Genomic DNA, 27,844 nt, shown 5'->3' with positions numbered 1-27,844 from the left:
CTGGATAGATTCCAGGTCTACAGTATTTCTCGTTCACAGTAACACCTGATTCAACTCACTTCCAGCTTTAGCTTAAACTCACCGTATTATCTTAAACTCATGTTTTTGGACTGTGGGAGGAAGACAGAGAAAACTAGCGCTTGGAAAAGTGTCAGAGGCCCTTTGCTTTGTTGACATTGTCTTTATTTTTATTTCCCCGGGATTTCTTGAAGGTATTAAAAGTAATTATCTGAGCTTCTTCCTCATACACTAGTGAACAATGTTTTTTTTTTTCTTCTTCTTCTTTGTCATACACTGAATGCAGCCCTTTTTCCAGAGGAATTTGTTTTCTTAATTTAGCTACTTAACACTGGTCTGTCATTCTCTCAGGTATAGAAAGGATTATCTCAAGGAATGAGCTCATATTTGAGCACACATTTCGCAAATCAGGCTTGATCTCTGAAGCAACCAAAAAAAGAGCTTGATTAATTGCATCAGCTCCAGATCCTGGACTGCTGATGGCGACGTTTGGTGAGAACTGTCCAAAAATCTCTGAGATTATGCCATTGGTTTGCATAAACAATGAAAAGGTTGATCTCCAGGAATGTTCCTGGAGATGCAGTTGGAAGCATAGTTTACAAGTTTAAAGTCAAAGAAACGGCATCTTCGCCACTTGGGTATGGCCAAAAGGAAAAAGGGAAGCTGTCAGTGGCTGCCACCGGATTCCTGAGGAGACAGCTCGTCAAAAACTCTCTACTGACTGCAAACGACCTGCAGGAAGGCTTGGTGTCAGCGTCCTTGCGGGCTCAGCTTACACAGTAAGGCTCTGAGGGAGGAAGAATTTAGAAAAAGGACATTGTGCTTATAGTGAAGCATGGCAGTGGTTCAGTGAGGTCAAATCTGGTAGATGACTGCACTGACTGTGGCCTTGATGAAACACCGTTGACCAATACCCCCAACCATCCCTGACTTTGGAAACTTCAAGCAGCTAGGATTCTGTGCCTCTTCACTCTTCCTCAAAAACTCTGGGAACTTGATTTCCAAATAAAATGCTAAACTTACTTTGTCTCAGGTCTCAGAAGGAGACTTTGGACCACTGAGCAACAGTTCAGTCCCTTTTCTCCTTCAACCAGGTAAGACGCTTCTGACGTTGTCTCTCGTCCGCTTGACACAAGGAATGCAGTCGTTTTAGCACATGACCTGGAAGCGTCTCTGCTTGGTTGCCTTTACAGTTACAGTCGACCCTTGTGAATCTCCACTAAACTCCTCCACAAACTTTCCTTGAAAATCCCGTCACGGCTCAGCTGGTAGAGCGGGTGCACCATGTGCAGAGCCTCAAGTCCTTATCGAAGCTGTCCTGGGTCTGATTCTCAGTCTCGAACTTTTGCTGCATGTTTTCCCATTCTCTCTTCACTCTCGTTCCTGTTCCATTACTGATCAATAAGGGTTGCTAGTGCCAGTAAAAGGATAAATAAAGGCTGTAGTTATCTTTGTTACTTCGTGTCCTTTTTGCTACGTTTGCCTTCCACTTAACTAGCCATTAATATTGCTTGAACACAGCACTGTGTTAATATCCAGCGTTTTATTTATTCTCTAGCAATTACCTTTTGTGGTTTCCCTTCCACGTGGAGGATGATGGTGACACTATGCGGGACAGCTGTCAGGTCAGAAGTCCTTTTTATGGTTTTGTCGGCCTTAACTTAACATGTCCAATTTTGGATGTTTCATTAGCTTTAAGGCATACTAGTCAAAATTACCATTAAAGGTATATAGCCATATTATATGCCTATAAAAAAAGACCAAAAAGCATTTGATTGTGATAAAATGAGGTTATATACACCAAGTGTCCATCCTAAGTCCTTTTTGAGCCTAAAAATAACCCCAGCACTGGGCGCGATGATCGGAAATAAACAGATGTGGCCCCATCTACCTACCAGCAGTACCCCAGAACTATCAGAAAGCTTAATAAAAAATAAAATAAAAATTAATAAATCACTACTAACAATAGTGCCGAACCGAGCCTGACCCTCTGAAATGTGTTGCTGTAAACCGGCAGCTCACTGTGATCAAAGACCAACCATCACTAATTCAATAAACCGATCAAACAGCAACTCTAAGAGCCTCATATCGGAACATTATGGAGAAATTTATTTCCCGTTCATAAACTCAAACAGGGACAGAGCACCAAGTTAAGAACCAATCACTCAATCTATATATATAATGTTGTTTGTGCTTAAGACTGTAGAGGCTAAGAAGAGCATTGCTGCTATTATTATTATCACAGTATAAAACATTTACTCACGTCAGTCAACTCTGCAGTCATATCCTGGCAGCTTATCTTTAGCTTCCACTTCAGCTAACACCAACCTTCAGCGCAGTTCCAGTCGTTTCTGTGTCCTATTCATATATTTCTTGTGTTTTTTTCACTGGATCTTGGACCATTGTTTCCATTACTTTGCTGGGAGCTGCTAATAGCCGTTATCCGCTTCCTGGTTTATCCCCCCCACCTGAGCATGCGCAGAGTCATGCTGCTGTTGCTACTGTAAATAAACATTAACAGCCTTATTTAGTAACAAATTGAGTAAAAACGAAGAGTAAAACGACAAAGATAATAACTAACACGCCAGCAGGACGTGATAATCGTCTTGTAAGCTTTGTATGCAACCAGAATGAGTTACTGACATGTGCATTTAAAAAAAGAATAAGTCAAATAACGTGGCTATGCACCTGTAAAGGATGCTTGAAATTGAAATATGTTTAGGTAGTTACTGACACTAAATTTCTTCAGTTTCTCCACACTGACCCCTGGCGGTCGTTTGAAGAATCTCATGAGAATGGGTGCTGAGCCACTTAACCCTTCCCTCCCACGCTCTGCTGGGGGTGTATGGAGCGGGCCTGCTCCCTGAGCGCTCCACGCACTGGAGCCACAGGTGTGTGATGAGGTCTGCTGCCTGCTGCCTGTGAAAGAAGGCTCACTTCCCATTTATCCCCTGCTATTTGTGGCCATTGCCACGCCCTCTTGACTGGACAGGAAAAAAAAGTTCACCAACCATCTCCGTGGTTCAGACTCACCGCTGCACTTTGTCCTCAAGGACCTGAAAGAAAGAGCTCCTCAAGGAAAAGGGATTTTTTTTTGTCTGATCCGCTGAAAGATACACACAGCTGGAAGAGCAAGAGTATTTCTCAGCTGACCTTTCCAGTTTATTTATTACTTTTTTTTTCTAAAGAAGAAAGTCCTTCCTTTCTGAGGATGCTCTGCGCCCCTTTCCCGTTGAAACTGTGACCTGCTGAGCTTTGACGCTTTTTGTTTTGTCATCCAAAGACCCCCAAAAAGTTTTTTTTCTTATTTCATTTTGACCGCAGACGGCTCATCACCATTGGGGCCATCGGCTCAGTCTGCAGGAGGATGGCTGGGTGTTGTGTGTCGGCGGAGGACCGGGAGACCAGGAGGATCAACGACGCGATTGAGGAGCAGCTGCGGAGAGACAAGAAGGACTCCCGCAGGGAGCTGAAGCTGCTGCTGTTAGGTGAGCATCAGCCACATCTGAGCCTGCTGGGGCCGAACCAAGAGGCTCTGACAGCGCAGCGCAGGAAACGCAGCAGGAATGTGTGTTTCCAGCCTTTCATCTGCCACCGTTTGGCTGGAGGGGAACCAATATTTGTTTTAATTTTAAAGTTCAGTTGAATACGATTTTAAAACGTTACCATTGTTGATTTTGTTCTCTCCATTTTCTCCCCTTTTTGAAAGTGTGGGTGTGACATATGTACGACCTGTGAATTCTAAAATATTCACCATTACCTCGCTGCTTCCTGATCACACCTCGGCAAAGTTTTTTTTTCTTCTTTTTTAAGTGTAGGGCCAAAGTCGGGAAAGCCGATCCATGAAAAAAATTTAATTAAATAAGACCTTAACTTATTTTTGGTTCAACTGTATTTTCTACTTTCTTGACTCGTATCGCTTAAAAAAAAAAAAAAAAAAAAAAAAAAAAAAAAAACGCTGCTGTGCGCGAAAACTGTGCCATCAACTTTACGCACCATGGCTGATTTATGAATTGCGGGTTTTCGGGAACATTATTGGAAAAATGCTGAAAAATAATCACTATATATTATAATTAAATGACTTAAATAATAAAACCCATTGTCCTTGAGAGATCTGCCTGTTGGATGAATTTAGGGTTTGAGGAAGGAAGTGGGGAGATGGGGATGAGCTGTTATCTTTTCCTGCCGTAAACTTGAGAAAGAACATAGCAACTGAGAAAGAAGTTAAGACTTAGGGATAGTGGAATAGCCAGTGTTTTCATGGATTCCATATTATGCTTGTAACTTATTATTTTTTTAATTGTTGGGTACCAGTATAATTGAGGGGGATGTCTTAATGTGTTCCACTCAAATAACTGAATTCAATAATAATAATAATAATAATAATAATAATAATAATAATAATAATAATAATAATAATAATAATAATAATAATAATAAAAAAACTGCTGAAACTAAATGCACACATTTAATTTGGGTAGATTGTAATAAATATTTCTGAAAATACCTTTTAATAACTTTAACAACTAAAATATAAAAATGTAAGCCTATTTAAAAATGGGTCTACCAGTAGTCTACTCAGCTTAGGCAAATTGTAACTAATAGAACATTATGCTTGTTCTCCCATGTTAAAAAAAATTAGAACAAACAGCTAAAGTCACTGAAATAGTGATAAACTTTATAAATCTATTCTAGCTAGTAGGAATGATGCCTTTTGCTTGACGACAACCAAGATGTCGTCAAGCTGTCCATTAGCTACTGTTGCCTAAAGGTCAAGGAGCTCCGCTTGCTAGCATGTTTGGCTTTAGCATTAGCGCTTTTGCTAGCTGCTGCTGAATATAAACTTTAATTCTGGCTCCAAGAAAGAAACCTTTTCAACCATAAGTCATACAACATTTGGAAATGTTGTATTAAATAATATATTTATTGATGAAACATCTAAAACAAAGATAGCCCTTACCGTCCTCTGTTATTCTCGGCATTTGCATGCTGTGTGGAACAAACTGACATCTTCAGTTAAATTAAAATGAAAAATTTTTTTATGGATGACCTGTCGAATGCTGCAAGAATTTTGCCAGCATTAAACATCTACAAACTAATACTGTTGATCAAAATTGAAACACATTTATTGGCTAATATTTAATAACCTTCAAAATACAGTTTTACAGTGTGGTCTGTATTCAGTGTTAAACAGCAACAAAGAAGAAGAACTGGTTTGTGCTAAATTAATAAAACTTTCTGAAAACATCAATGGACTTTATAAGTCTGTTCTAGGTGATATGACTGTTTGTTCACGACAATCGTGTTGGTTATCGGCAACGACTGACTTGAGGCTCAGCCTGGTAGTAAGTTTGGCTGGCGTAACTGAACTATTCCCTAATGGCCATCGCACCAAACAAATGAGAATAGCTGATAGTAAACCAATTTATCAGCTCAATTCTAATCAAATGTCAATTTGTTACCAAAATAATGCAGTTAATATCACACTATTACTGAATACTATGTTTACAAACTAACTAGCTGAATTCCAATTTCAAAATGCATTACACCTGATATTTAATACCTTTCAAAATTCCATTTTACAGTGTAGCCTGCTCTCCCATGTGAAGAAGAATAAGAAAATAAGCGGTTTGGGATTAATGCATCATTGAAATAGTCATGAATATTTCAAATCTACACCAATAAGGTGGCATGTTGAACCTTACCCTGGCAAACACAGCTGAGATGATGATCAGCGACTGTCTGAGAGTCAAGGAGCTCACTTTGCTAGCATGTTCGACCGTAGCATTAGCCGGCGCTAAAAGAAAGCTAAAGCTGCTTCAGCACAGAAACCTCCTCGACCACAAATATGTATGAAAGTTTGTAACTTTTACCAAGTTTGTACTATTTACATTCACATTACGACTCACATCATTTAAATGAAATGATAATTAGATGGCTAAATTTGAATACCATCCTAATGTAATTTTTTATAGAGCAACAGGTGATCAGACTAACACATTTCTATTTTTGTGACTAACTTGACTTTTCCACATCTTATCGTGTTTTCTGATCCAGTGCACGTTTTGAAGCAGCAGTGTGATAGCGTCACTGAGAGAACAGGCCTGTTGCATCAGTTTGGTTGCATTTTACTGCAGCTGTGTGGGAGCGGCTCAGGGCCACCATAGCCCTACAGACACCTCGTTCCGTGCTGAGTTGGAGCCATAACTAGCTGCTGCGGGTGCGCCTCATGCAAAACTCATGCAAATCCCACCACGAAACAGAACATGAACCACAAGTTAGCACCCACTGTTCATTTGGAAAGGGTCACTTTTAAAGTGGAGTAGCGCCATTGGCAGCTGAAAAAAAAAAAAGATTTTAAATCCTATTTTATCTGATATTGAGCTGGCACATAAGAGATCAGGCAGCCTAAAACCCTCTTTGTTGCTACTGATACATCCTGCTCATTAATAGTGAAAAGGCTGATGAAATAGTCATAGAAGACATGTGAGAACCAGGAATAGGAACAGCCTTCAAGAAAAAAAAACATACACAAAGGACACTTTTCCAAATTAGATGTTAAAAGTGATCAAACCTCCAATTATGATGGTGGTAAAAAAAAACAGTATTTGTCCCCACAGGGGACAATAAAGCAATTCATTCCAATTCAGTTTAACTCTAAACTTATTGATTTGGACACAGATACAACGTTTTCTATGCTTTTCAGCATCTCAGTTGTAATTTGATTTGTTAAACTGGTCAGAATGACTCAAGGCTCTCAGTGGGCTTCATTAAGATGGTCACAGTCATTCTCATTCAGGCCCACAGAGAGCACGAGTGGAGCGAAGCAGAACAAAAACAACACAATCATCTTTAAAGTAGTTCATTTCAGTGGCTTTGCTTCTGAAAAAGCCAAAAGTTTAGAAGTTTACCTCAGAGCTGAATGTTTTTCAACTACATATTTGGGACTATTCAAAGAAAATAAAAGAAATGATCTTAGAGAAATTATATTCAAAACAAGAATAATGTTTTCTTTCATGAAATAGTATGGTTTTCAATGAACATTTGAAAATAATATTAAACATTAACAAACTAAATATTGTATTTACATATACTCTATTCAATCCAGAAACCCCTGTTGTAATTTAAAACCTCTTTTACAAGATGACGGCAGCTCAAGACAGTACTGAAATAAAAGCCCAGTGTAATCAAATTAATCAGTCAATTCTATAATTTTCTGTAAATAAAACTTAAACAACCAATCATTGATGATCACAAATATTAGGGTTTCCTTCTTCATTATTATTATTATTTTTTTATACTCTCTGTTAAAACTGATACATTTAGCATCTCTAATATGAATATCCTTCATAAATGATTTAAAAGGACTTCAAGTTGATAAATTAAAATGTTCCCTTTAAGATAACGGACCAAAAGTACAATTCAGTAACAAAATTAAGATAAAAAAGAAAAAGAAATGATGAAACACATCATCAGTGTTTTTAAATGACCACAGTAGGGGAATGAAACTCATGCCCGTGTTTCCGCTGTATGAGCAGGTAATGGGTTGAGCTCCCAGGCTGTTGCTGTTTAATATCCAGCAGCACAACAGACATTCTGTCAGATAAATTTATGTAAATCATACATCAGGGGACGTTTTTGTTCTTGCACAGCTCGGACTGCAGAAAAATCAGTTTGTTGTACTGACTTCTTCTTTTGCATCCAGCATTTGCCTGGAAATCCCACCTGACGAGCGAGTTTCATTTGCACAAAACACGGCAGGCATGTGGTAGCCACCCAGTAGTAGTTCTTATCTCCGAGCGTTAACATCACATTCATTCACACTGACGGCGCTTTCCTGTCTAGGAAGTGTGTGCAGGTGTGAGGTCTGTGGCGCATCTGTGGATGCGGATGGGTCCTCTTTTTTTTTTTTTTATCTTTTATCACCAACAAGGAAGCTGTGTTACACCGCATGCCTCTTTACACAGGCAAATACACACATGTACACATGAAAAAACACAAGCAAGCACACCTACACAAGTAACTACAATTCAGATTAAATATTTTATTGATCCTGTATTTTAGCCTTAGTACACAATATGACTCAGGGGAGGGGATTTCCTACCTGTTATTCATACCGGTGTTTTCTACAGAACCAGGAATGTCAAAAACAATAAAAGTCAGGGAGATTGATGACCAAAGCACAAATGCTGACCAGCGGGGTTGTTGCATGAATGCCGTTTCTCTAACTCTCTAAGCATAGGAACATCAGAAGCGAGTCTCCTTCTTGCTAACAGGAGAGAGAATGTCACAGGTTAACTTGCTCTCTATCCAAGGTGGGCTCAGATTGATTGACGCTAACAAGCAGCAATGCCACAAACACAATTATACGCCCTCTCTTCTAATGGCGCCCTGGGAAACTGCCAGGCAATGGGTTTAGTTGTCATTTAGCGCATTTAGTACATTTAGCCCGTTCCCTTTTCTTTGGCTTGAAACAACATAACACGCTGTGTTGTGTTGACTTCGGTCACAGTGTTTCGTTTGGGATAAAACCTGGATCTGATATTCATCTGATCTTTTATTCCAAAAGTCCCCGCAGCCTTCAGCAGCTTTATGGTTTGAGAAATGTTGAGAGCAAACGTTTCTTTAACATATGCGCAGACTAAGTAAAAAGGGAAGGTGATTGTTTCAAAATCATTTGATCATTTATTATGTCGAAGCACCTGAAAATTATTAATGTAGTTTTTTTCCCCCCATTGTGAGAAATAAAAGTGCAGAACTGAGTAGTTTTTAGAGGAGCTGAAGGAGCATCACACTAAAGATATTCTGTGGATTTACCACAACATTGTGCAGAATGTGTGCAATGAAATCTCTGATGTCAAGCAGCTTGTGCAACGTTTCTAATCACAGGTGCAGAGATTTCAAAGAGTTGCTGCTCTGTTCAGTTTCTTAGAATCACTGGAAATGTCTTAGAAATGTAATGCAACTTCCTCCAGAGACTAACACAAAGTATCTTACAAATTTCCTATGTGAACAGGAATCTGCATTTTCTTGTCTTCTCTGGATAGAAATGCATCCCCACACCACAACCAATCAAAATGCAGAAAATAATGTCAATCAGTGGTGGTATAAAATGCTGTGCAGTACCAGAAAAAGCCTGGATAATAGCCTCCTATTCTGAAAATCCAATGCACGCAGCCAGCTTCCCATTGACTGCACATACATTAAAGCAAAAGAAAACCTGTTCAATGTGCAATTGACATGTTTTGTTTTAGTTTTTGCTTGTGGGCCCCACTTTCTGTGCCCCACTTTGCTGAGGAGGGTGGAGCTGAACAGAGGAAGCCTCGAGTCCCAGCAAGCAATGAGGACAAAATGGAGGGACCTTTTGCTCTTTTTTTTTTTTTTTTTTTATATCTGTGCGGGCTCCCATCAGTCTGGTCCACCTTCTCCTGGACAACAAACCCGACACATTGTTCTGCTAGAGGTTATTTCCTGTATCTGTTCAACCCTGAGCTTTCGGAGCACATTTCTGTGTCCGGGCCTTGAAGGATTTCCGTTACCACTCGGCAGCTCTGCCCGATCCAGGGTTTGTTGCTGACTCAGCACCTGACTGTCCCGGCGAGGAACATATTCTGCCAGAGAAATTAATGTTTCTATGCCTGTCAAAGGATAAAGAGTTGTCTTTTCAAAGCTATTTCAAACAACAAAACAATAATCAGTGTTTGATGTCAAGTTTAAAATGGCCTTGTGCCTGTCTGCTCCCTAAGGCATGGGTTAAATGTAGAAGACACGTTTTATCGGAATGTACAATTGCAATGAAAAATATTTATTTCTTTCTAAAATAATTCAGTCTGAGAGAGAATCCCTGCGATTTAAATATTTGGGTGATGGCAAGGAGCCCTTCCAACCTCAGACTTAAACCAGATAAATACCATAGGAAAAATGCAAAATGCTGCTCAGCAATTATAAGAAGGCTTGATTGCTGTGATGCAATAAAGAGTTTTCCACCAGTTAATAAGAAAAGTGTTAAAAATGTACGACATTCCATTTTCTTTTTATTAAAATGCAAACACTAGCTTAAAAAAAGTTTTTCAAGTTGTATACTCCTTTAATGTTATTTTATTATCTTAAATTATTAAAAGAAAATAAATTGAAATCCAAATCTGCCCAGGGTAGGAATAATTAGAGTCTTAACCTAGGATCCATTCTGTTGGCCTTTTTTATTTATTTGTTTCTAAATCTTATTGTTTGAATGATTTACAATTTGAAGCATGTTATTACATTAACAATTTACACAGCTGCTCCTTCTTTTACAAAAATATTGTCACATTCCTCAGTTATTGGATCTCGTATCATGTTGAAATATTCACCAACATGATACGAAACCATCTGTCACCAGCTAAAACAGAAAGAGTGAACAAAGCTCGTCGAACTAAGGCTTTCCTCCCGAATGATGACAACAAAGCAGCAGAAGCAGCAGAATTTGCCTCCTCTTCCACCTCATCTCCAAGAAACTTGACTTGTAAACAAGGTACATTCAAATTCAGAAGATTTGGCTAAAGTTTGCTTGCTGAAATGTAAAGACTGGACTTTTTCTTAATGCCATGCAAAGCAAGACACGACACTTGGAAACAGCTGCCAGCTCTAAGACTGAGCACAGGCAGAAACGCAGATCCGCAGATTAATCTTTCATCTTTAAATCTACCGGCATTTGGATTTGATCGACCACAGGGCTCTATGTGATCTGAATGATAATTATCTTTTTAAAATGGAAGCAGTTACAGACTTTGTAAATCCTCAGAGAACACGTTATTTTTGAGGGACTCACGGTGTGGTGATCTAAAGTTACAGGTGGCACCAGCGGATGTGCGTTAACTTATGGAAAGCCATGTTGGCCGCCATTAAAAAAACAGGCGAATAACATAAACCCAGTTATTAAACTGGGTTACAAAAGCCAAGTGTGCGTACAAACATTCACTGCTCTCAGTGAAGTGTAGATCATTTGACTGTACTTGCTCCGGTAAAAACGCTCACTTTTCATATGTATTGGATTTTATAAGGATCCTGTCTAACTAAAATAACCAGTTTGGCTTGTTATGAAAATGCACTGGCGCTCTCTCACTACCTCAAAAAACGAAAAACAAACAAAAAAAAACATCTAATGACAGAAGACAGCTGAGGTTGTTTGGTATCAATCAATCACATGAGAGCAACCTTACTCGGGATTCAAACCACCTGCAGCTTGAAGGACACGAGTCAATTCCTTGTTGCTCCCGCATAGTAGCAGCCAGATGCACTTTTGACAGTCAAATCTGCATTCAAATTGTTGAGTTTGCCTGCAGATTCCTGCTTGGACAAGTTAGCAGTCAGTCAAGCGTTGTCATAGAGCTTGTTTACCTGTTTTTTTTTTTATATATTTTTTTAATTATTTACTTTATCCTGGTACTAGGTAAAAAGCTGTTCAGAAACACTGACAGGCGTTTTATTACGGCTGCGGGGGAAACTGGAAAGTCACTCTATGTTTGTGGGTCGGCTGCTGTACTTCAAGTATTTACATGTTGTTCCCTCCGCATTTCACAGGGAAATGTTCTACTTTCTACCAAATTTATCCGGTGACCTTTTGTTTCACTTTAGATAAAGATTTCACAAATGTATAGTCATGTGAAAAACATTAGGACCCCCCTATGACAGACTGTGTTTTTCTAATATATGTGGACAAATTGATATGTAATGTAAATGTAAAAAAAAAAAAGAAAATCAAGTAATATAACCAAACAAACAAATAAAAAAAAAATCAAAGAAAATACTTTTTTAAACGTTTTTAAAGATCTAATTAAAGTGCTATTTCTGGTAAGGATAAAATTAAGATACCTCCCACTTTCATTCCCACTCTGAATTGCTAAAATCCCAAGTGAGGTGCACATCATTATAACATTGTTTCTCAGCACTTAGAAGAAAGTTTTCCCTCTTTACACATCAAACATTAGTTTGATTTGCTCCTGACACTGGAAGTGAAAATTATGGTAATGTATTCAACACACGGGGAGAGACCTCGCTCCCTCTCCATTCATTTCCTATGGACCGTATGCGATGAGGCGACAACAGCCCGCCCTCCTCCAGCCAAGCGACCAGCAAAATTCATGCATGTGAAATTTTTATTTTGTACACATAGACGTGCACACGCGGACTTGCAATGCGACACAAGAATATTGAAAAATTTACAACTTTTGTCTCTGTCTCATGCACTGTAAAAAGGGAACTAAAAGCAGGTAAAATCCTCTTTGATTCAAGCTGGTAAATCATTCGATCTGCCAATGGAATAAGATTTTTATACTTAAAATAAGAACAAATCATCTCTATCATCTTATTTCAAGTGCAGGATATCTAATTATCCTATTTTAGGGGTGGAAATTCTCATTCCATTGGCAAATAGTCTTATTTAGCTGCTCAAATCAAGGAAAAATATACTAATTTTAAGAAAATGTTACTTACTTTTTGTACCTTTTTTGCAGTGTGGCACTACAGCCATTTATCTGGATCAGTCATGGGGTCTGCCATAAAATAATGATATTCTTTATCCCAGTTGTTTTTTTTTCTTTTTAGAGTAGACATAAAAGCAAGATTTCAGTCACTTCCAGCAAAATCTTCTGACTCTTCATCCATGTCGGTCATGGATGGCTTTATAAAACATGTCACTACCATGAGTTATACATGACAGTGACCCAAAACTTATAAGTAAATTCACCAAGCATTGACTGAAAACTGAGAGAGTCCGAGTCAGTGGAAGCTCAGATTTTTATCTCATTCAGATGAGGTGACTCAGGGACCTGGACATGGCTGTAGGTGCAAGAAATGCCTCAAACATCTAGAAGCTGAAAGTGAAGAGTGGAGCCAGTTTTACTCAGACTAATGTTAGTAACTGATCAATGGATGCAAAAAGGTCTCCCTAAAGTAACTTCAGCAAGAGGGGATAAGGCCAGCTATTAGGGGGTAAAATGTAGGGGTGTAAATCCCCTACAGTATCACAATGAAATGTTATATTGATTTATTTTTATGAGATAAGATATTTGCTGATATCAAAAAGTCTGTTAAAATTTTAGATCGATGTGATATCATCTGCTCATCTACTATTATTTGCATTGATATCAACTCACAAAAAAAATTATTATATTATGTGACCATTTTTTTCTAAGTTGTTACATGTAGAAGGCATTTAAATTAAAAACAGCATTCTTCAAAATTTAAAATAATAACAATAATGACGATAATAGATCACCTGTTCAATATAGTCTGATGCCTGAATTTCAAAATAAAGGCATCATTTTAAAATGACGATATGAATCGATATTTTCATTTTATATCGATGTAATTGGTTCGTTAATCATGTAATCGATATATCGATGCGGATCGATGTAGTTATACACACGTAGTAGTGCCCTAACTGTTAGTAAGAGGATTTTTGTAGATATCTTTTGTTTGACATTGTTAATTGTTGCTTCTTAGTTGCAGTACAATCACTTTCTGCTCTAAAAATTAGCATTGAAAAAAAAAAGATTAAAAAGCAGTGTTGACATATTGTCTGGTGATACATTTTTCATCTTTGAGATTGAAAGTGCTCCTTACAGTCCCCTCCACAAATTCAATCAGGTATCTAGTTGGGCCACTCAAAAACATTTACATTACTTCCTGTCAGAAGAAACATGTGAAGCCGTTTCTGAGGCCAAAATGGTTGGAAAACCTGCACACAGGCGCCAGAAGCTGGTCAACTTCATCTAACACTGATGCAAAGCAGTTCTTAGAAACAGTGGCTGTACAACTAATTAGTTCAGAAAATCACAAAAGGCTAAATCTACTGGAGCATTTTTCAGTTTTATACAGTAAATGTTTGAGTTTGTAAAGAAAAATACAAACGCTTCTATTTTTACCTGCCCTAACATTCTCACTTTCTGTAAATCGAAAACGAATTAGATCATTCCTGCTCTGATTCGGATTAGACGCTGCCGTGTTCCCAGTAATTTTCTCTGCATGCAAATAAAATCTATTATAAGAGTTATGAGCTTCACTCACTTTTTAAACAAACTCCTATTATTCTGATCACCTCTTAAAATCTTTAAAAAAAATTAGGATTTGACTGAAAATGCACTTCATTCCACTCATGTGAAACAATTAAACACAACTAAAGAATGTTTGCTATATTCCAAGAATTTTATGGATTTAAAAAGGTAAAGTGGGACTATTACCGTTCACAATTAAACTCTGAAGTCTTTGCAGATGAAAGAGGACTTGTGGCACTCTCTTCTATGCTTGACATATGCCCAGAAAAACTGGTTATCAAATACATTAAACAAGCAATATCATCAACACTGGACGCATATTGATTTGCATACAGGGAGAACAGGTCGACTGAGGACGTCGTCTCCATTGTGCTTCACAGACTGTTGGGAGATCTAGACCATGGGAACATCTATGCGAGGCTCCTCTTGGTCGACTTCAGCTTGGCCTTTAAAGAGCCTAGTCACATACTGTGGCTACTAAAAAAAACACAAAACAACATATATTCATCTTCAAATAAAACAATATACACCAAGCATCCGTCCTGATACTGTTTACTTAGTCCTTTTTTTTTCTGAAAAGAACTTTGCACCGGGCGCAATCAGAAGACATTAACATTGTTGCGCCATCAGCAGGCGGTAACCGCGCAACAATCAGGAAGCAAGATGGTGACAGTTGACGTAGCTACTTCAGGCCGAAAAATGTTTGGAGTGTTTAGGCCTTAAGGACCAGTAAGCCGTCCTGCGGCGCTTACTCATGTCTTATCCCTCTTGGCATCAAATATTTCCCGTGCATTTTTACACTTGATTTTTGGACTTTTTCTTTTCGCACCTCCGCTGGGCGTTGCTGAGTCGCTCAACTCCACTGCTATACGCAATGAGACCTTTTACCTGTACAAGGTCCTTATACCTCCGGTCATATGGTTTTGGTGGTAAATATGCACACAAGCGCTTTATTTACTAACAAATAGAGGAAAAACAAAGTTTAAAACACAACAATAAAATATATTAAGCCAACAGGGTGTGATAATTTAATTGGAAAACATCTGAGTGAGCTAGCATAGAAATTTGTACAGTCATAGTACGGGACTAGGCCCCTTCAATACAATCTGGTGCTACGTCGAGCCAAACTCCTTAATCTGGGATTAAATAATCTCTGTTGGATTGTGGAGTTTTAAACAAACCCCACAGAGTGTGAGAGTTGACAGGCACGCCTCTCTTTGACTCCTCACTAACACCGGGGCTCCCCCAGGATGTGTGCTCAGCCCACTAGCACAGGTCACCTGTTCTACCATGAATCTTAATCTAAAGTACAGTAATATGCTGTAATATAATCAGAAACCCTGGAAATGTACAATTATTTAAACAAGAATTTCTTTAGATGGTGGAATCTTCCTTATGTGCTTGAGCTATAAATGTTAGATCTTTATTCAATCATCTCCAAGGTTAGGATGGATTAAGATGATCGTCTAAAACGAGTCTTGCATATGACTTCACAGTAACACCACACACTGCAAAAAGGAAACTAAAAGTAAGTAAAAATTTGTTGAAGAAGGTGTATTTGTCCTTGATTTGAGCAGGTAAATAAGGTTATCCCCCCCCCCCCTAAAATAAGATAATTAGATCTTCTGCACTTGAAATAAGATGATGGAGATAAGTTATTCCTATTTTAAATGTAAAAATTTTATTCAATCAGTAGATCATTTAAACGTGCCTCAAATTAAGGCCACATACACTAATTTCAATCAAATTTGACTCACCTTTGGTTCCTTTTTTGCTGTGAATTATATACTTTCAACTGACTAATTGTCCCTCTCATTAAATATGTTTTTGACCGAGCCGCCTGATGCCAGAACTAGACCTCCTCAAGCTGAAGGCAAAGCATTGAGCATATTAGCAGCTTTCTGAGGCTTACACCTCACATCTCACAGCAGCTTCCAAATGTAAATATTATAAGGATGTGGCACACATGAATACAAATTGCTGAGTGTAAGCTTCTCTGTCTCTGAACAGGCACCGGTGAGAGTGGGAAGAGCACCTTTATCAAACAGATGAGGATCATCCATGGAGGGGGATACACAGACGACGACAAGAGGAGTTACGCCAAGCTGGTCTTCCAGAACATCTACACATCGATGCAGACCATGATCCGAGCCATGGGGCCGCTCGGCATATCCTTCTCTGATCCGCAGAACCAGGTGGGCTCAGAAGCCAGTAACACTAGATAGAAAAAATATACATAAATCAACTCTAAACTAATTATTTGTTCCCTTTGTCCACAGAACAGTGCAAATTCAGTCCTGGAGGTAGAGGTGGACAAGGTGGAGGAGTTGGATCAGAACCTTGTGGTGGCCATCAGGAACCTGTGGAACGACGGTGGAATCCAGGAGTGCTACGACAGACGCAGGGAGTACCAGCTGTCCGACTCCACCAAATAGTGAGAGTTCAGCCATCCAGATGGTTTACAGCTCATTAAAGCAAACCCCAGAGCCCAGATTAGGACGCAATGGCCCCTGCCTTACATTTTCAGATTTTATGAATTCATTTAAGACAAGCTGCTTGAAACTATTAATGTTTTCTTTGTCATTCACTGGGCCAGTTGTTGAATGCCTGGTGTTCTCGTCTGACCCGAACATAACAGGATATCAGGATTACATACTGTTTAGGTCAAAAAGGTTAGGACAATTACTATATCCAAATTCTTTGGATACTTAAAAAAAGTATGATTTTATCTGCTTTTTGGTATATAGACTTATAGAACAATGGAAAAAAAACAGGCATCTGTTTGCCCCTTTTAAAAAAAATAAAATCTAAATAGTTAATTCTGCCAGGGCAATATACTGAAATAAAACTCCTGAAACTCAGTTTTAAAACCAAAAGAGATCTAGTGTTGGACGGCTGCCTTTATTCACGCCACATAACCGTGTCAGGTTTGGTCCCATGCTTTTAAAATAGACGGAAGAGCTGCAAATAGGACTTGCAAGGCCAATTTCTGGCCATGCAGATGAGCACCCACTCATAGTAGAAAAAGGATTATGCCTAATAAATAAAACCTGTCTCTTACTCGCCTAGTGAAATTGAAAGAGAAAAGCATGTTTTCTTTTTTTAGCTTTTTTTTTTCCCCCTCTTCTATTCTTGGAAATGCAAATCCTCTTATTAGCTAAAGTGTGCTCTATTTTTACTCCTGTAACGCAACAAAGCTCTTACCTGTTGGATTCTTCCGAAGTTTCCATAAACGGCTTCATAATCAAACATTTCACATTGCTTATTGCCTCATGCTTGCTTTGCACCAGTACTACTTGTCAGGCTTTTTCAGAAAGCTGACTCTCTTTAACTTAACTATTATCTCCTCTCATAATGTCACCGCTGTGAATCATTTCAGTTATCTGAGCGACTTGGATCGGATTTCCCAGCCTTCTTACCTACCAGACCTCCAGGACATCCTTCGAGTCAGAGTGCCAACAACGGGTATCATCGAGTATCCCTTTGACATGGAGAACGTCATTTTCAGGTAAAATAGAAGTTTGAGCTCTTTAAAACATCCCACTGCAGCGTTGGGTGTTGCTCACTGTGGCTGGTTTGTTGGCAGGATGGTGGATGTTGGAGGACAGAGGTCAGAGAGGAGGAAGTGGATCCACTGCTTTGAGAACGTCACCTCCATCATCTTCCTGGTGGCGCTCAGTGAGTACGACCAGGTCTTGGCAGAGTGCGACAATGAGGTGAGAGTCCCACCAGAACACTTTTATTCAGGCTTGTATCTCATAACTGTTATGTTCATTTTCATCACCAAATTTGAGAAATGTTTTACAATAAGAAACAGAAGCATTACGTTTGGACGGGTGAACCTGGGCATCAGTGCATAACATAATGTCCTCCCACGAAGGATGAGTGATGAAGTCCCCTGCTTGAGTTTGGCTTCATAAAGGGAAGATTTGTTTGGTGCCTTGTCCAGTGAGGGGAAGAAATGCTTTCGGGGACCATCAGCTTGGACATTTAACAAACGAGTTTCCTATGCGAAAGAATTAAAAGCGCTTTGTCATGAGTCCAGTTTGCCTTTGTTCTGGACAATAGGAAATGGCGCCTGTGACAAAAAACATCACATTAAACATCAAATTCTGACAGCATTGCGGTAGATGTGATTTTTGCTCTGCTTCCGCCCAGCATGGTAACTTTGATGTAAAGAAGTGTAAACCAGCTCTCTCATTTCTCCCAACATTTTTACCGAAAATAGCCCATTTGGTACTAAGCACAAGTCTCAATTTTCTCAGCATTATCCACCTTCTTCAAGATGTCACTGTTATAATAAACTACTCCGTCTCTGAAAGCACGTGGTTGTAAAAGTAACGTAAAGCTAATGCTACACGTTTGGTTGAAAGGGAAAATATCACACTCAGATGTCAGCTGTGTCAAATTATCTATTCTTTGTTGGACTCAGACACAGGGGGGGGGGGGGGGGGGGGGGGGGGGGGGACAAAATGTAGCTTTAGCTGATTATCATCTGGTCAATGAGCTAAGCTTGGATAATGTGGTTTTTGATCCAACACAAGTCATGGACTTTCTTTTATTACTGACATGACAAAAAAAAGGGAAACTCACAATGAAAGAAAGCCTTTTCTTAACTTCACATTTTCTTAACCTTATGCTTATACAGAATAACTTTGATTGCCTTGTTGGTCTGGCTGTTGACTCCCTGTGTGAGCAAATCCTTACAATAAACTCAGTTGTATCCTTGATCCTCAGTCTCATTGGGTCTAACCCTAACCCTACCATCATAGATTACATTTTTCCAAATTCTGGGGCAAAAAGTGTTTCTAATAGAGCCTATTTTTGATGGCTAAAAATAAATGAATCATCTTCACCCATTTACTTCAACTGAGCTTGTGTCTAAGATCTTTGTTGCAGAAGTCTTCACTCTGTCCTTTTTCTGTTTCCAATATGCAGCCACACAACCATTCAACACAATACCATTGCTAAAAAATTAAAACTGATTTAAGTTTCGTTTATTGCAGTTTTATTCCTTTCTTAATTGCAAGTTGGCTGTTTTAAAATCTAGCTCCACTGTCGTCTCATCCTTAGAATCGCATGGAGGAGAGCAAAGCCCTGTTCAAAACCATCATCACCTACCCCTGGTTCGAGAAGTCCTCTGTCATTCTTTTCCTCAACAAGACAGACATCCTCAAGGAGAAGATCATGTACTCTCACATAGTCACCTACTTCCCTGAATTCACAGGTTAGATTTTATATTTTCCCATCAGATCTTGAATCTTAACTAGTTGAGTCTGAGTTTAAATGGTTAGTAAATGGCATTAAAAGGGTTAACTTAGTTTTTCCTCAAACAATACCTCGTCACTCCTTTGCAGGACCTCAGCAGGACGCGTCAGCAGCTCAGGACTTCATCCTCAGGATGTACCAAGAACAAAATCCCAACAAAGACAAGAAGCTGTACTCCCACTTCACCTGCGCCACGGACACCGAAAACATCCGCCTGATCTTTGTGGCCGTGAAAGACACCATCCTCACGGCCAACCTTAAGGACTTCAACCTGGTGTAGCTACCACTGAAGCAAATGCCATAGTGCTGTTGGCCCATGCCTGATGTAAAAGCTTTCCTGGATAAAATATTATGCACAAGATCCTATTTAGCTGAACAGATGGAACCAGCAAGGCATAAACAATGAGTTGTGTAGGTTTTTCTGCCTAAATCGTAACTTTGTATAGATTAAGTTCATCTTGTCTTTTCAGTTCTGCTGTAAAGGCTACTTCAAAGTCGTAGTAAGAATGTGAAACTTAGGAGGTAACTTATTGACTTACTCAAAGTGTGAATGTCTTTCTTTAAAAAAATTATATATATTGAAATCTTAGAAGAGGTTTTGACTAATATATTCTCATGTAGCAGAAAGAGCTTCTTTAGGCACTGATGCAAGAGGCTAATTTACTATCAAGCTTTCTCTTGTTTAGATGTACATAAACTGAGATGTACTTATAGAAGCTAAAGCTGGTTGTTATTTAAGCTGAAGTGAAAATAATATTTGTGGATATTGTTGTAAAAAACTGAGAAGTACAAAAATGTTGTTCTTGGTACTACAGATTAATAAAGATTGCACTGAAATTTGAAGAATATATTTTATTTTTTCTTTGGAAACATAAAAAAAACAAAAAAACAAAAAAAACATCTGTAAACAATCTGCCAACCCTCTGGAAAGAGAGAGAGAAATAAAAAAAAAAAAAAGTAAGAATGGCATCAGAAATGTTTATTCTTAATATTCATCGACACAAACAGGAAACCTGTACCTCGGACAAAACAGCAGCCAATAATAATTAGAATTCCTTTAATTTTAAATAAACCTCTCTCTGCATATATTTCTCTTTCATAAAGTTTGCATCGCATGTGTGTGGTACAAAAACATACATGTAACATTATTATCTGCATCCCACAGACTGATGAGCATGGTTACAATGATTATATAAAATGAACATACAGCTGATTAGAGTACAGTATAAAAATAGCATGCATCCGTAAATCTCCAACTAAACAGTCTTAGTATTGAAAAAAATGTAAAAACAGGAAAACTTGGCGAGGTAAAAGAAAGGGCGAACCATGATAATGTTACAGTAACACGTTGATTCCCTTTTATATAATCTGTTAAATATTAAACAGCTTTAAACCTTAAATGTGCAATTGGAAATTTGGCCTCAGTGTTATTCAGGATACTTTCAAGCTGTTGCAGTGATATTTCTACCTTTTTATACAAAGACAAACATAGCTGATAATGAAGTGGAATAAAATCAGTGACTTTATGCGTCTGACAGTGAAAGACAGAACTAAAGACAAGCATTAGGTTTCAAAATACCCCGGTTTCATCAGCTGAATGTTACAAAATGTGTAGGTAAACTCTAGGATTAATGTTCTTTAAATCAACAATAAAACCATTTGTGCAAAAACAATGAGTGCAATTAGAGTAATGACAAGTTTGGTTCAATGCATTCTGAGATTCTGTAAAGAAATCATGTAATTCAGAAACACACCAGTTACACGTTTTTATGTAAGAATATTTGTTTTATCTCACTCTCACCTAATCTTTCACTCCTAACTTCATGCAGTCAGTCAATAAAAAAAAAAAAACATTATTTGTGCGCTGCTTACACATTAAGGGACACAAAGCAGGCATGCATTAGAGAGCAAAGGCACTGACACACTGACCGTGTGTGTTTTTAGCACATCTTAGTTGTCTTTATTAGAATTTAGGTAAACGATCTCTGGCCTCCTGCAATTTGGTAAGAACCCACTGAAAAAGAACACAGCAGTTAGAATAAATTAGTCCATAAATTAATCCATTCATTCAATATAACTTCATCCTAAACATAACTGGCCGGTTCTCAGCTTACCTCGGCAACATCTGGTGTTTTGAAGTTTATGATCTTCCCAAACTCTTTGGCGTGGAAGACTGATTTCACCCTTTCCTGCAGGTTTATAGTTCAAATTAGTTTAATTTGAGCCTGCAGTGAAATTTCAACAAAATTAAAAAAAATAACGTTTGTGCTAGCGTTTGTACCTTGGCCTCAATCCGAAGTCGACGTCCACCTACAATTTTTGGGTCCTTTGTGAATTCTTCAAAAAGATACTGCCACTCGCAGGTCAGCTGGCCAAAGGTGCCTTTAGTCACAAAAAATATTCCTCTGCAAGAGGGACCCAACAAAACTAGTTTAGAATCAGCGTCGTATCAATAAGGAGTTTAAAACGCGCAGTCATCTGGGCATTGCTGTAGAAATGTTTACTGTGCTAATCTCTAATACTTCACAAATGCTAAATGCACTAATTGCTAATAGTTTACAAATGCCAACTGCTCCAATAGATACTACTTTACAAATATTAACTTTACTAATCACTGCATACAAACACCAACTGTGCTGATACTAATACAGTACAAATGCAGGGTTAATACCTAATTCGTTTCAGATGTTTTCCTGCACAAACCGCTAATATTGTGCAAATAATAACTGCTATAATCGTTAATACTGTATTGCTGCTAACTTTTCTATTCATTAATACTTTACAGACGCATACAGCTTTAATCACCAAAACTGTACAAACGCTAACTGCCCTAATCGCTAAAACTATACAATGCAAACTGTGCTAAACGCTAATAATGTATAAATGCTAATTGTGCTAACCACAAACGCTACAGTTGCTCATTGCTAATGTTATAAAAATGCTAACTGCTTTAAAACCTAATGGTGTTTAAATGTAAACTGCACTCATCACTAATAGCGTATAAATATGATATGCTATAATTGGTAAACAGTAAAAATGCTAACTGTGCTAATTGTTAATACAATATGCTAAATGCTAATACAGTTCAAACGCAGTTCACACACACCTTAGCTACTTCGGGAGACTGCTGCACTATCATGCACTGCATATCGTATTATTGTGTGTTATATAAATAGGCTGGAGTCTTTTCCACTGGTGAATATTTTCCACTGTGTAATATTTACTCTATTTACTTTGTATCTCCTATTCCTGGCATTTCTTTAGAGAATTTTGATCAGACTAGTATGTTACTTTTTTCTTCCACTTTTCATTGTTAATAATTGTGTGTAAATGTCTTTGTATTTGCCACTGTCACTCCCGAATTTCCCTATTGCGGGACAGTAAAGGAGATTTTTTTCTTGTCTAATCCAATACTGAAAAAACTACCCACACTAATCATTAACATTGTACAAATGCTATGTTAATTGAGATAACTGTACAAGTTGCTAATTATGGGTTTTAAAATATTAGCTCAAAACAATAAAAAATAACAAAAAATATTAAATGTGGTCAATTATAGTACTTGAAAAGAAAACCAAATTGGTGTTGGCAGGTCAGAACTTGAGGGTGAATCTATAATTTGAATAAAGATACTCATAAAAGGAAAAACATTTAGATATTATAATTAGGGCTGTTAATTGAATAATAAAAATTAAATAACCTGTTATTTTTTTTTTATCTCAATTAAATAAAAACAACCCCAATAAAAGCAACATTAGATGGGCTGTGGTTGATGTGACCAACAAGTTTTCAACATCTACTTAAATCCAGTCACCTAGTGAAAAAGTGATTGGTCACTGTAAAACGAGCGCAGTGCAAGGCAGACGTTCATATGGAAGGAGTCTTGCCGCTGCTGTCATGTTTCGAGCACCGTCTGCCACAAGCGTAACTTTGAATGCCTCTGAATAGCGGTGCTTGGCAGACTTATTTAGCGCTTCATACTTACTCATGGTTAATGCAAAGGAGTGCAGACACCCTAATTATAATATTTAACACCAATTAAAGAGGGAGATTTTGGAAAAGAAGGCCCAAACAGGCAAAGTCAAAAACAAGTTTCTGTTTCTCCAGCCTCCAATCATCCAATCTAACTAGCAATGCGAAAAAAAGAGTTGATAGCCTTATAAGCTGATAGGCACTGGCATAGAGGATTTAGCAACTTCTTGATTACCACCCACACGCTGTAGTCAACTCTGCTGCTCAACCCACAAATGCATTACGCTTACAAGTGTGGTTCCATTGAAAGGGAAATAACCAGGCTGTCCACAACGGCATAAGGTTGTTGTTTTTTTTTGCAGTAATAGTAACACTGTCACAACAATGAAATAATCAAACATAAATTTCCTTTTTGATTGTGCTTAAATACATGTTTTACAGTTGCACATTAGAGTTATTAACTTTAAAACTTAAACTGAATCCGAGAACAAAAACCTATAAACGTACAGCAATCCATACGTCATGAAACTGCACAGAGGCTATAGTAGGTTTGACAAAAGTATTGATACTCTGAAAAGTATTGATACTCAAATGCTGGATCTGGATACAATATTAATTTGGCATGGTATCAATAGTAAATATTTTTGCATATTAGGCAAACGAAGAAGAGAAAGCCAAAGATCTTGACAAACAGTGCTTTAAGCTGGTGGGAACAACGTCAATGAGCACAACGAACTTGGTCATAAAAATGTCAAGGACCGTCAGCCTGGCCTTCATGATGAATTCTGACAGGATAGTTAAAGTTCCCGTTCATAATTTAATACATTAAACGAATTACTGATGTTAGAGCGACCGTTGGTCTGCATAAATGTTGTGAGATTAGCTGTGGCTACCATGCTACCAGGAATGTGTTATATCTGTGTTATTTATTTAGCATTTATCTGCACAAACGAGCATCTGTGATTCTATTGAGGAAGCATGTTCTATGTTGAGATTGAAAAAGGTCAGTTTTTTTATGCTGATAAATTTTTTTTATGCCTTTAATTATTTGCCATTTTTCCCCCTGTGGTATCGAAAATGCTATTCAGTATCAAATATATTCCTGGGTATCGAAATTATGTTTAAAATTCTAGTATCATGACAACTCCAGGCTGTAGGGACATCTAGTGGTGAAACTAGGAAATACAATCAAATGAATATCAAATTATGTCCTTTGAGCAAAATAAAAAAAATAATTTATTTGATAAGGTGTCAGAGCTACCTACCTTTTGGTGATCATGAAGAAATCTGATTCGTTCACCTGGGCATGAGCAAAGTATCTGTACTTGGCAAAACGTCCGTTCTCAATATTCTGTAAGAAAAAAAATATATTAAAAAGACAAAATATGTTAAAAAAGCCTCAAAGATAAAAGAATAAAATTTTATTTGTAGGCCTGCAAAGTGATTTAAACATCAAATCTGATGAACTAACTGTAGGAATGAGTTGACATAGTCCGCAGCAAAGTGAGTGAATGGAAATATGAAGAAAACTTAGTGAAACAAATAAAAAAGGAATGATGGGGTGGAGGGAATAGATGGGATGAAACAGACAATGGAGGCTAGAATTTAAAAACAATCTTTTATTAGCAACAAAATCTGACTTAAAACTGCAGTTCATGAAGGATTTCCCAAACAAAAGTTAAGGAAGAAAATGGGGAAAACAAAGACAAGAATGGGATACTGGATAATTAAATTAAAGATACAGACACAAGATAAAAACAGAACAAACATGTAAAAAAATAAAATACAATACAAAAATACAATTTTCTGCTCCTAAAAAGCCTCTTTAAATGTTTTAACAACAGATAATAATCTGCAAATCTCCAACACAGACTACAGACAACACAGCACTAGTCTACATCACTTCAGTGGTCGATTTTAGCTGTTTTACTCATCATCCTCATCCTCTGAATTAGTTTTACTCCATTCAATGTAACCCAATCGCCTCTGTGGACATGACAAGAGAGAGGAAGGAGGATCAGAACAGAAAGGACTGGAGACAGAAACTCTTGAAAAGGTTCAATCCAATCTAGAAGTAGGTTCCCAATAAAACAAAACCATATAAAAAAAAGAAAAAAAAACTATTAAAGTTGTAAATGACTCACAAATAACACTCTAAACCTTAAATGCCTGTAAACAGCTGAATCATTTCATGGAACCATAATCACAACCTTAAAGTTCTCCAACACTCACACCAAGATCAAAGCCACTTTAATCACTTTGTAAATAGTAAACCGGTTTCTTTATGTTCACATTCCTAAAATGTTTATTGTATTAAAGGACAAAGCATCTGAAGCCTCTTTCATCAGACAAAAGTAACCATAAACAATTGACTGCAGGTGGCATTCACTTCATTTTCACTAAAATCCTCATCTCAAGCTGAATATGACATAAGGACGTCCTAAAAATCCAGCACTAAAAGCTCAGATGTGTCCTCTGACGTGTGAAGCTGCAGCATCTGGTTTGAGTCAGATGGAGTGAGACGTTACGAAGGAAAGGATGGATCACTGAAAGGATGGGTGACGGTGAAAATGATTTAAACTATGAGTGGCAGCATTCACAGCAACCAGGAGGTATTTAAACAATCAGATTTAGGAACTCATGAATATATATCACTTGGTAATTGTATCTCTTTGGTGAAACTGAACACATCTTTCAAGTCAACGGCTAGATTTTAGTAGCGTTGATGAACATTAAGCAGCGTCATTGTTTCATTTTGTTTTAGATAACTGTTTTTCTCCTGAGGTCTGTTAACCTATAAATTTGTGGTAAATTTCCTAAATGTATGGATATCCTGAGCTAATCCCAGCTATCAGGTCACAGCGTGTGTGAACTGTTTATATCCAAATAGGAGACTGCCCTCAACTTCAGCTTCCTGCTGTGGCCTGAATCTCCAGCCTTTACGAAAAGGCGCCATAAAACATCACGATGAAACGTGCTAACTAGTGTAGCTAGCATATCTGCTGTTGGTGCAGCCGGTCCAGCAGTTTTCACTGCAGAGCCTAAAAGCAAGCAATTGAGAAGATGCTAAAAAGATGGGAGCTTGTCGTTGTCATTTCTTGTAATAATGCAAGAAAGATGGAATCAAGCGATAAATTTCTTATGCTTGACGATAAATGATACAAGGAATGCAATCTTGGTCTGCTTTGTGCACAAAGGACTCAGCAGCACTAAAACAGAGGATAATCATAGGTATGGCATTGATTTTAATAACTTCATTATACTTTTGAAATGTGTCTGTAGAAAGGCAGGTATGAGATTGAGGCTCTTTATCGACTAACAATGTTTGTTTCATCCCTACTTGAAGAAACAAAATAAAGATGTCACCTCTTTACAATGTGCAGCGAATTGTTACCTGGAGCATCTGACTCCCGATACCCTCTCTCTCCTTATATGGTCGGATGACGCCGTCCTCGTGTATGAAGCGAGGAGGACGCAGAGAGATGACATCTTGTGAGGTCTCTGCTGCCCTGTAAGCGGGACAGGGGGGAGATAGAAATGTGTTACTTGATTACTTACTGTAGTACTTTCAACAATTATTTACACCGCTGGTAAGGATGAGTCCAAAAGCCTTAAAACCAATCGTAATGGTTTGACACTCATTGATGAGTCTAGTCACTATGCATAATGACTAGACAGTGTCGGGTCCTGCTAAGGCCTTGTTCGTCACTCTTAAAGTCACTCAAACCTTTTTAATTATTGCTCTGGCTGTAGCTATGAACATGTAGCCTCGTGAGACCATCCTGATCTCGCGAGCTTTCAAGGTTTCACTCGCAGATCAGTCTGGCTACTCTCCGTTGAAGAAAATTTGGAGCCGTTCACCAAACGAACGTCCAATCAGCGTTGGCTTTGAGGTGAGTTGAGGTGTGACGCAACGAGAAGATCGACAGTTCAGTCTAAAGAACATGGCGGCTTCAGCCGATGAAACTAGCGTTAGCGTGGCTATCGAGCAAGTTTTATCGGAATTACAGAGTATTTCTTTGCTGAGCTAACGAGCCTTTACCTGCAGCAGCAAGAGTAGCTTGGCTTGTGGTTGTGTTTTCGTCGTCGCTCGTAAGCGACGACGAATCTGATTGGTTTATTTGGCCCGTCTATCACCAACACAGGCCAATCAGCTAACCAGTATTTTCGCCCCTTCCCAAAATTACTTCAACGGAAGGTTTCCAGATGGATATGCGGAGCAAATCTATCTGGCAGAGCCAGGTTAATGAACATGTTCAGGGGAAAACTTTTTTCTTTTCCTTCTAGACATTTTCTAACCTACAAAGATTTGAACTCATCTGCTTTGCTTAAATTGTGCGTTCTCTTGTCTTTTCTATTTTAAAGAGCTAAAAAGAAATGGACCTCATGGCGTTTAACACCAGAAGCAAACAGGAAGTAATTTATTACCAATTAAAATGCCCAAAATCTCTGCAAGAATATGAATAGAATAAAAATGAGAAATATTAAAATCAACTGAATTACTCAAATGCAGGATTTTTTTTTTTTTATTACCAGTGCTGTATTAGATTGGA

The 27,844-nt window shown here is 38.1% G+C and overlaps 2 protein-coding genes across 4 annotated transcripts in view; one reads left to right on the top strand and one right to left on the bottom strand.

Annotated features, from left to right (window-relative positions):
- Positions 1-2,999: 2,999 nt before the first annotated feature.
- Positions 3,000-19,888, top strand: gna14a (guanine nucleotide binding protein (G protein), alpha 14a). Its single transcript, XM_012850284.3, has 7 exons — positions 3,000-3,506; positions 16,062-16,246; positions 16,331-16,485; positions 17,431-17,559; positions 17,638-17,767; positions 19,125-19,278; positions 19,409-19,888. Exons 1-7 carry the CDS (start codon positions 3,386-3,388, stop codon positions 19,597-19,599), a joined length of 1,065 nt encoding a protein of 354 aa, XP_012705738.1. The 5' UTR covers positions 3,000-3,385; the 3' UTR covers positions 19,600-19,888.
- A 370-nt stretch (positions 19,889-20,258) lies between these two features.
- Positions 20,259-27,844, bottom strand: part of vps13a (vacuolar protein sorting 13 homolog A) — a 58,823-nt gene continuing 51,237 nt past the window's right edge. For 2 of the 3 annotated variants that reach the window (XM_036143772.1, XM_036143774.1), the window contains 5 exons: positions 26,686-26,800; positions 24,557-24,642; positions 21,601-21,724; positions 21,434-21,508; positions 20,259-21,333 (listed from right to left, as the gene is read on the bottom strand). In XM_036143772.1, the coding sequence (XP_035999665.1) occupies positions 21,283-21,333; positions 21,434-21,508; positions 21,601-21,724; positions 24,557-24,642; positions 26,686-26,800 (451 nt within the window). In that variant the 3' untranslated portion in view covers positions 20,259-21,282. Of the gene's footprint in view, positions 21,334-21,433; positions 21,509-21,600; positions 21,725-24,556; positions 24,643-24,890; positions 25,278-26,685; positions 26,801-27,844 lie in introns of those variants that run through there. The other variant, XM_036143775.1, reaches the window with a different exon arrangement.

This window comes from Fundulus heteroclitus, chromosome 12 (assembly GCF_011125445.2).
Source record: "Fundulus heteroclitus isolate FHET01 chromosome 12, MU-UCD_Fhet_4.1, whole genome shotgun sequence".
In the NCBI taxonomy this organism is placed as follows: Eukaryota; Metazoa; Chordata; class Actinopteri; order Cyprinodontiformes; family Fundulidae; genus Fundulus; species Fundulus heteroclitus.
Note: the sequence above shows the minus strand (reverse complement) of the source record. Positions and strands in the feature narration are given on the sequence as shown.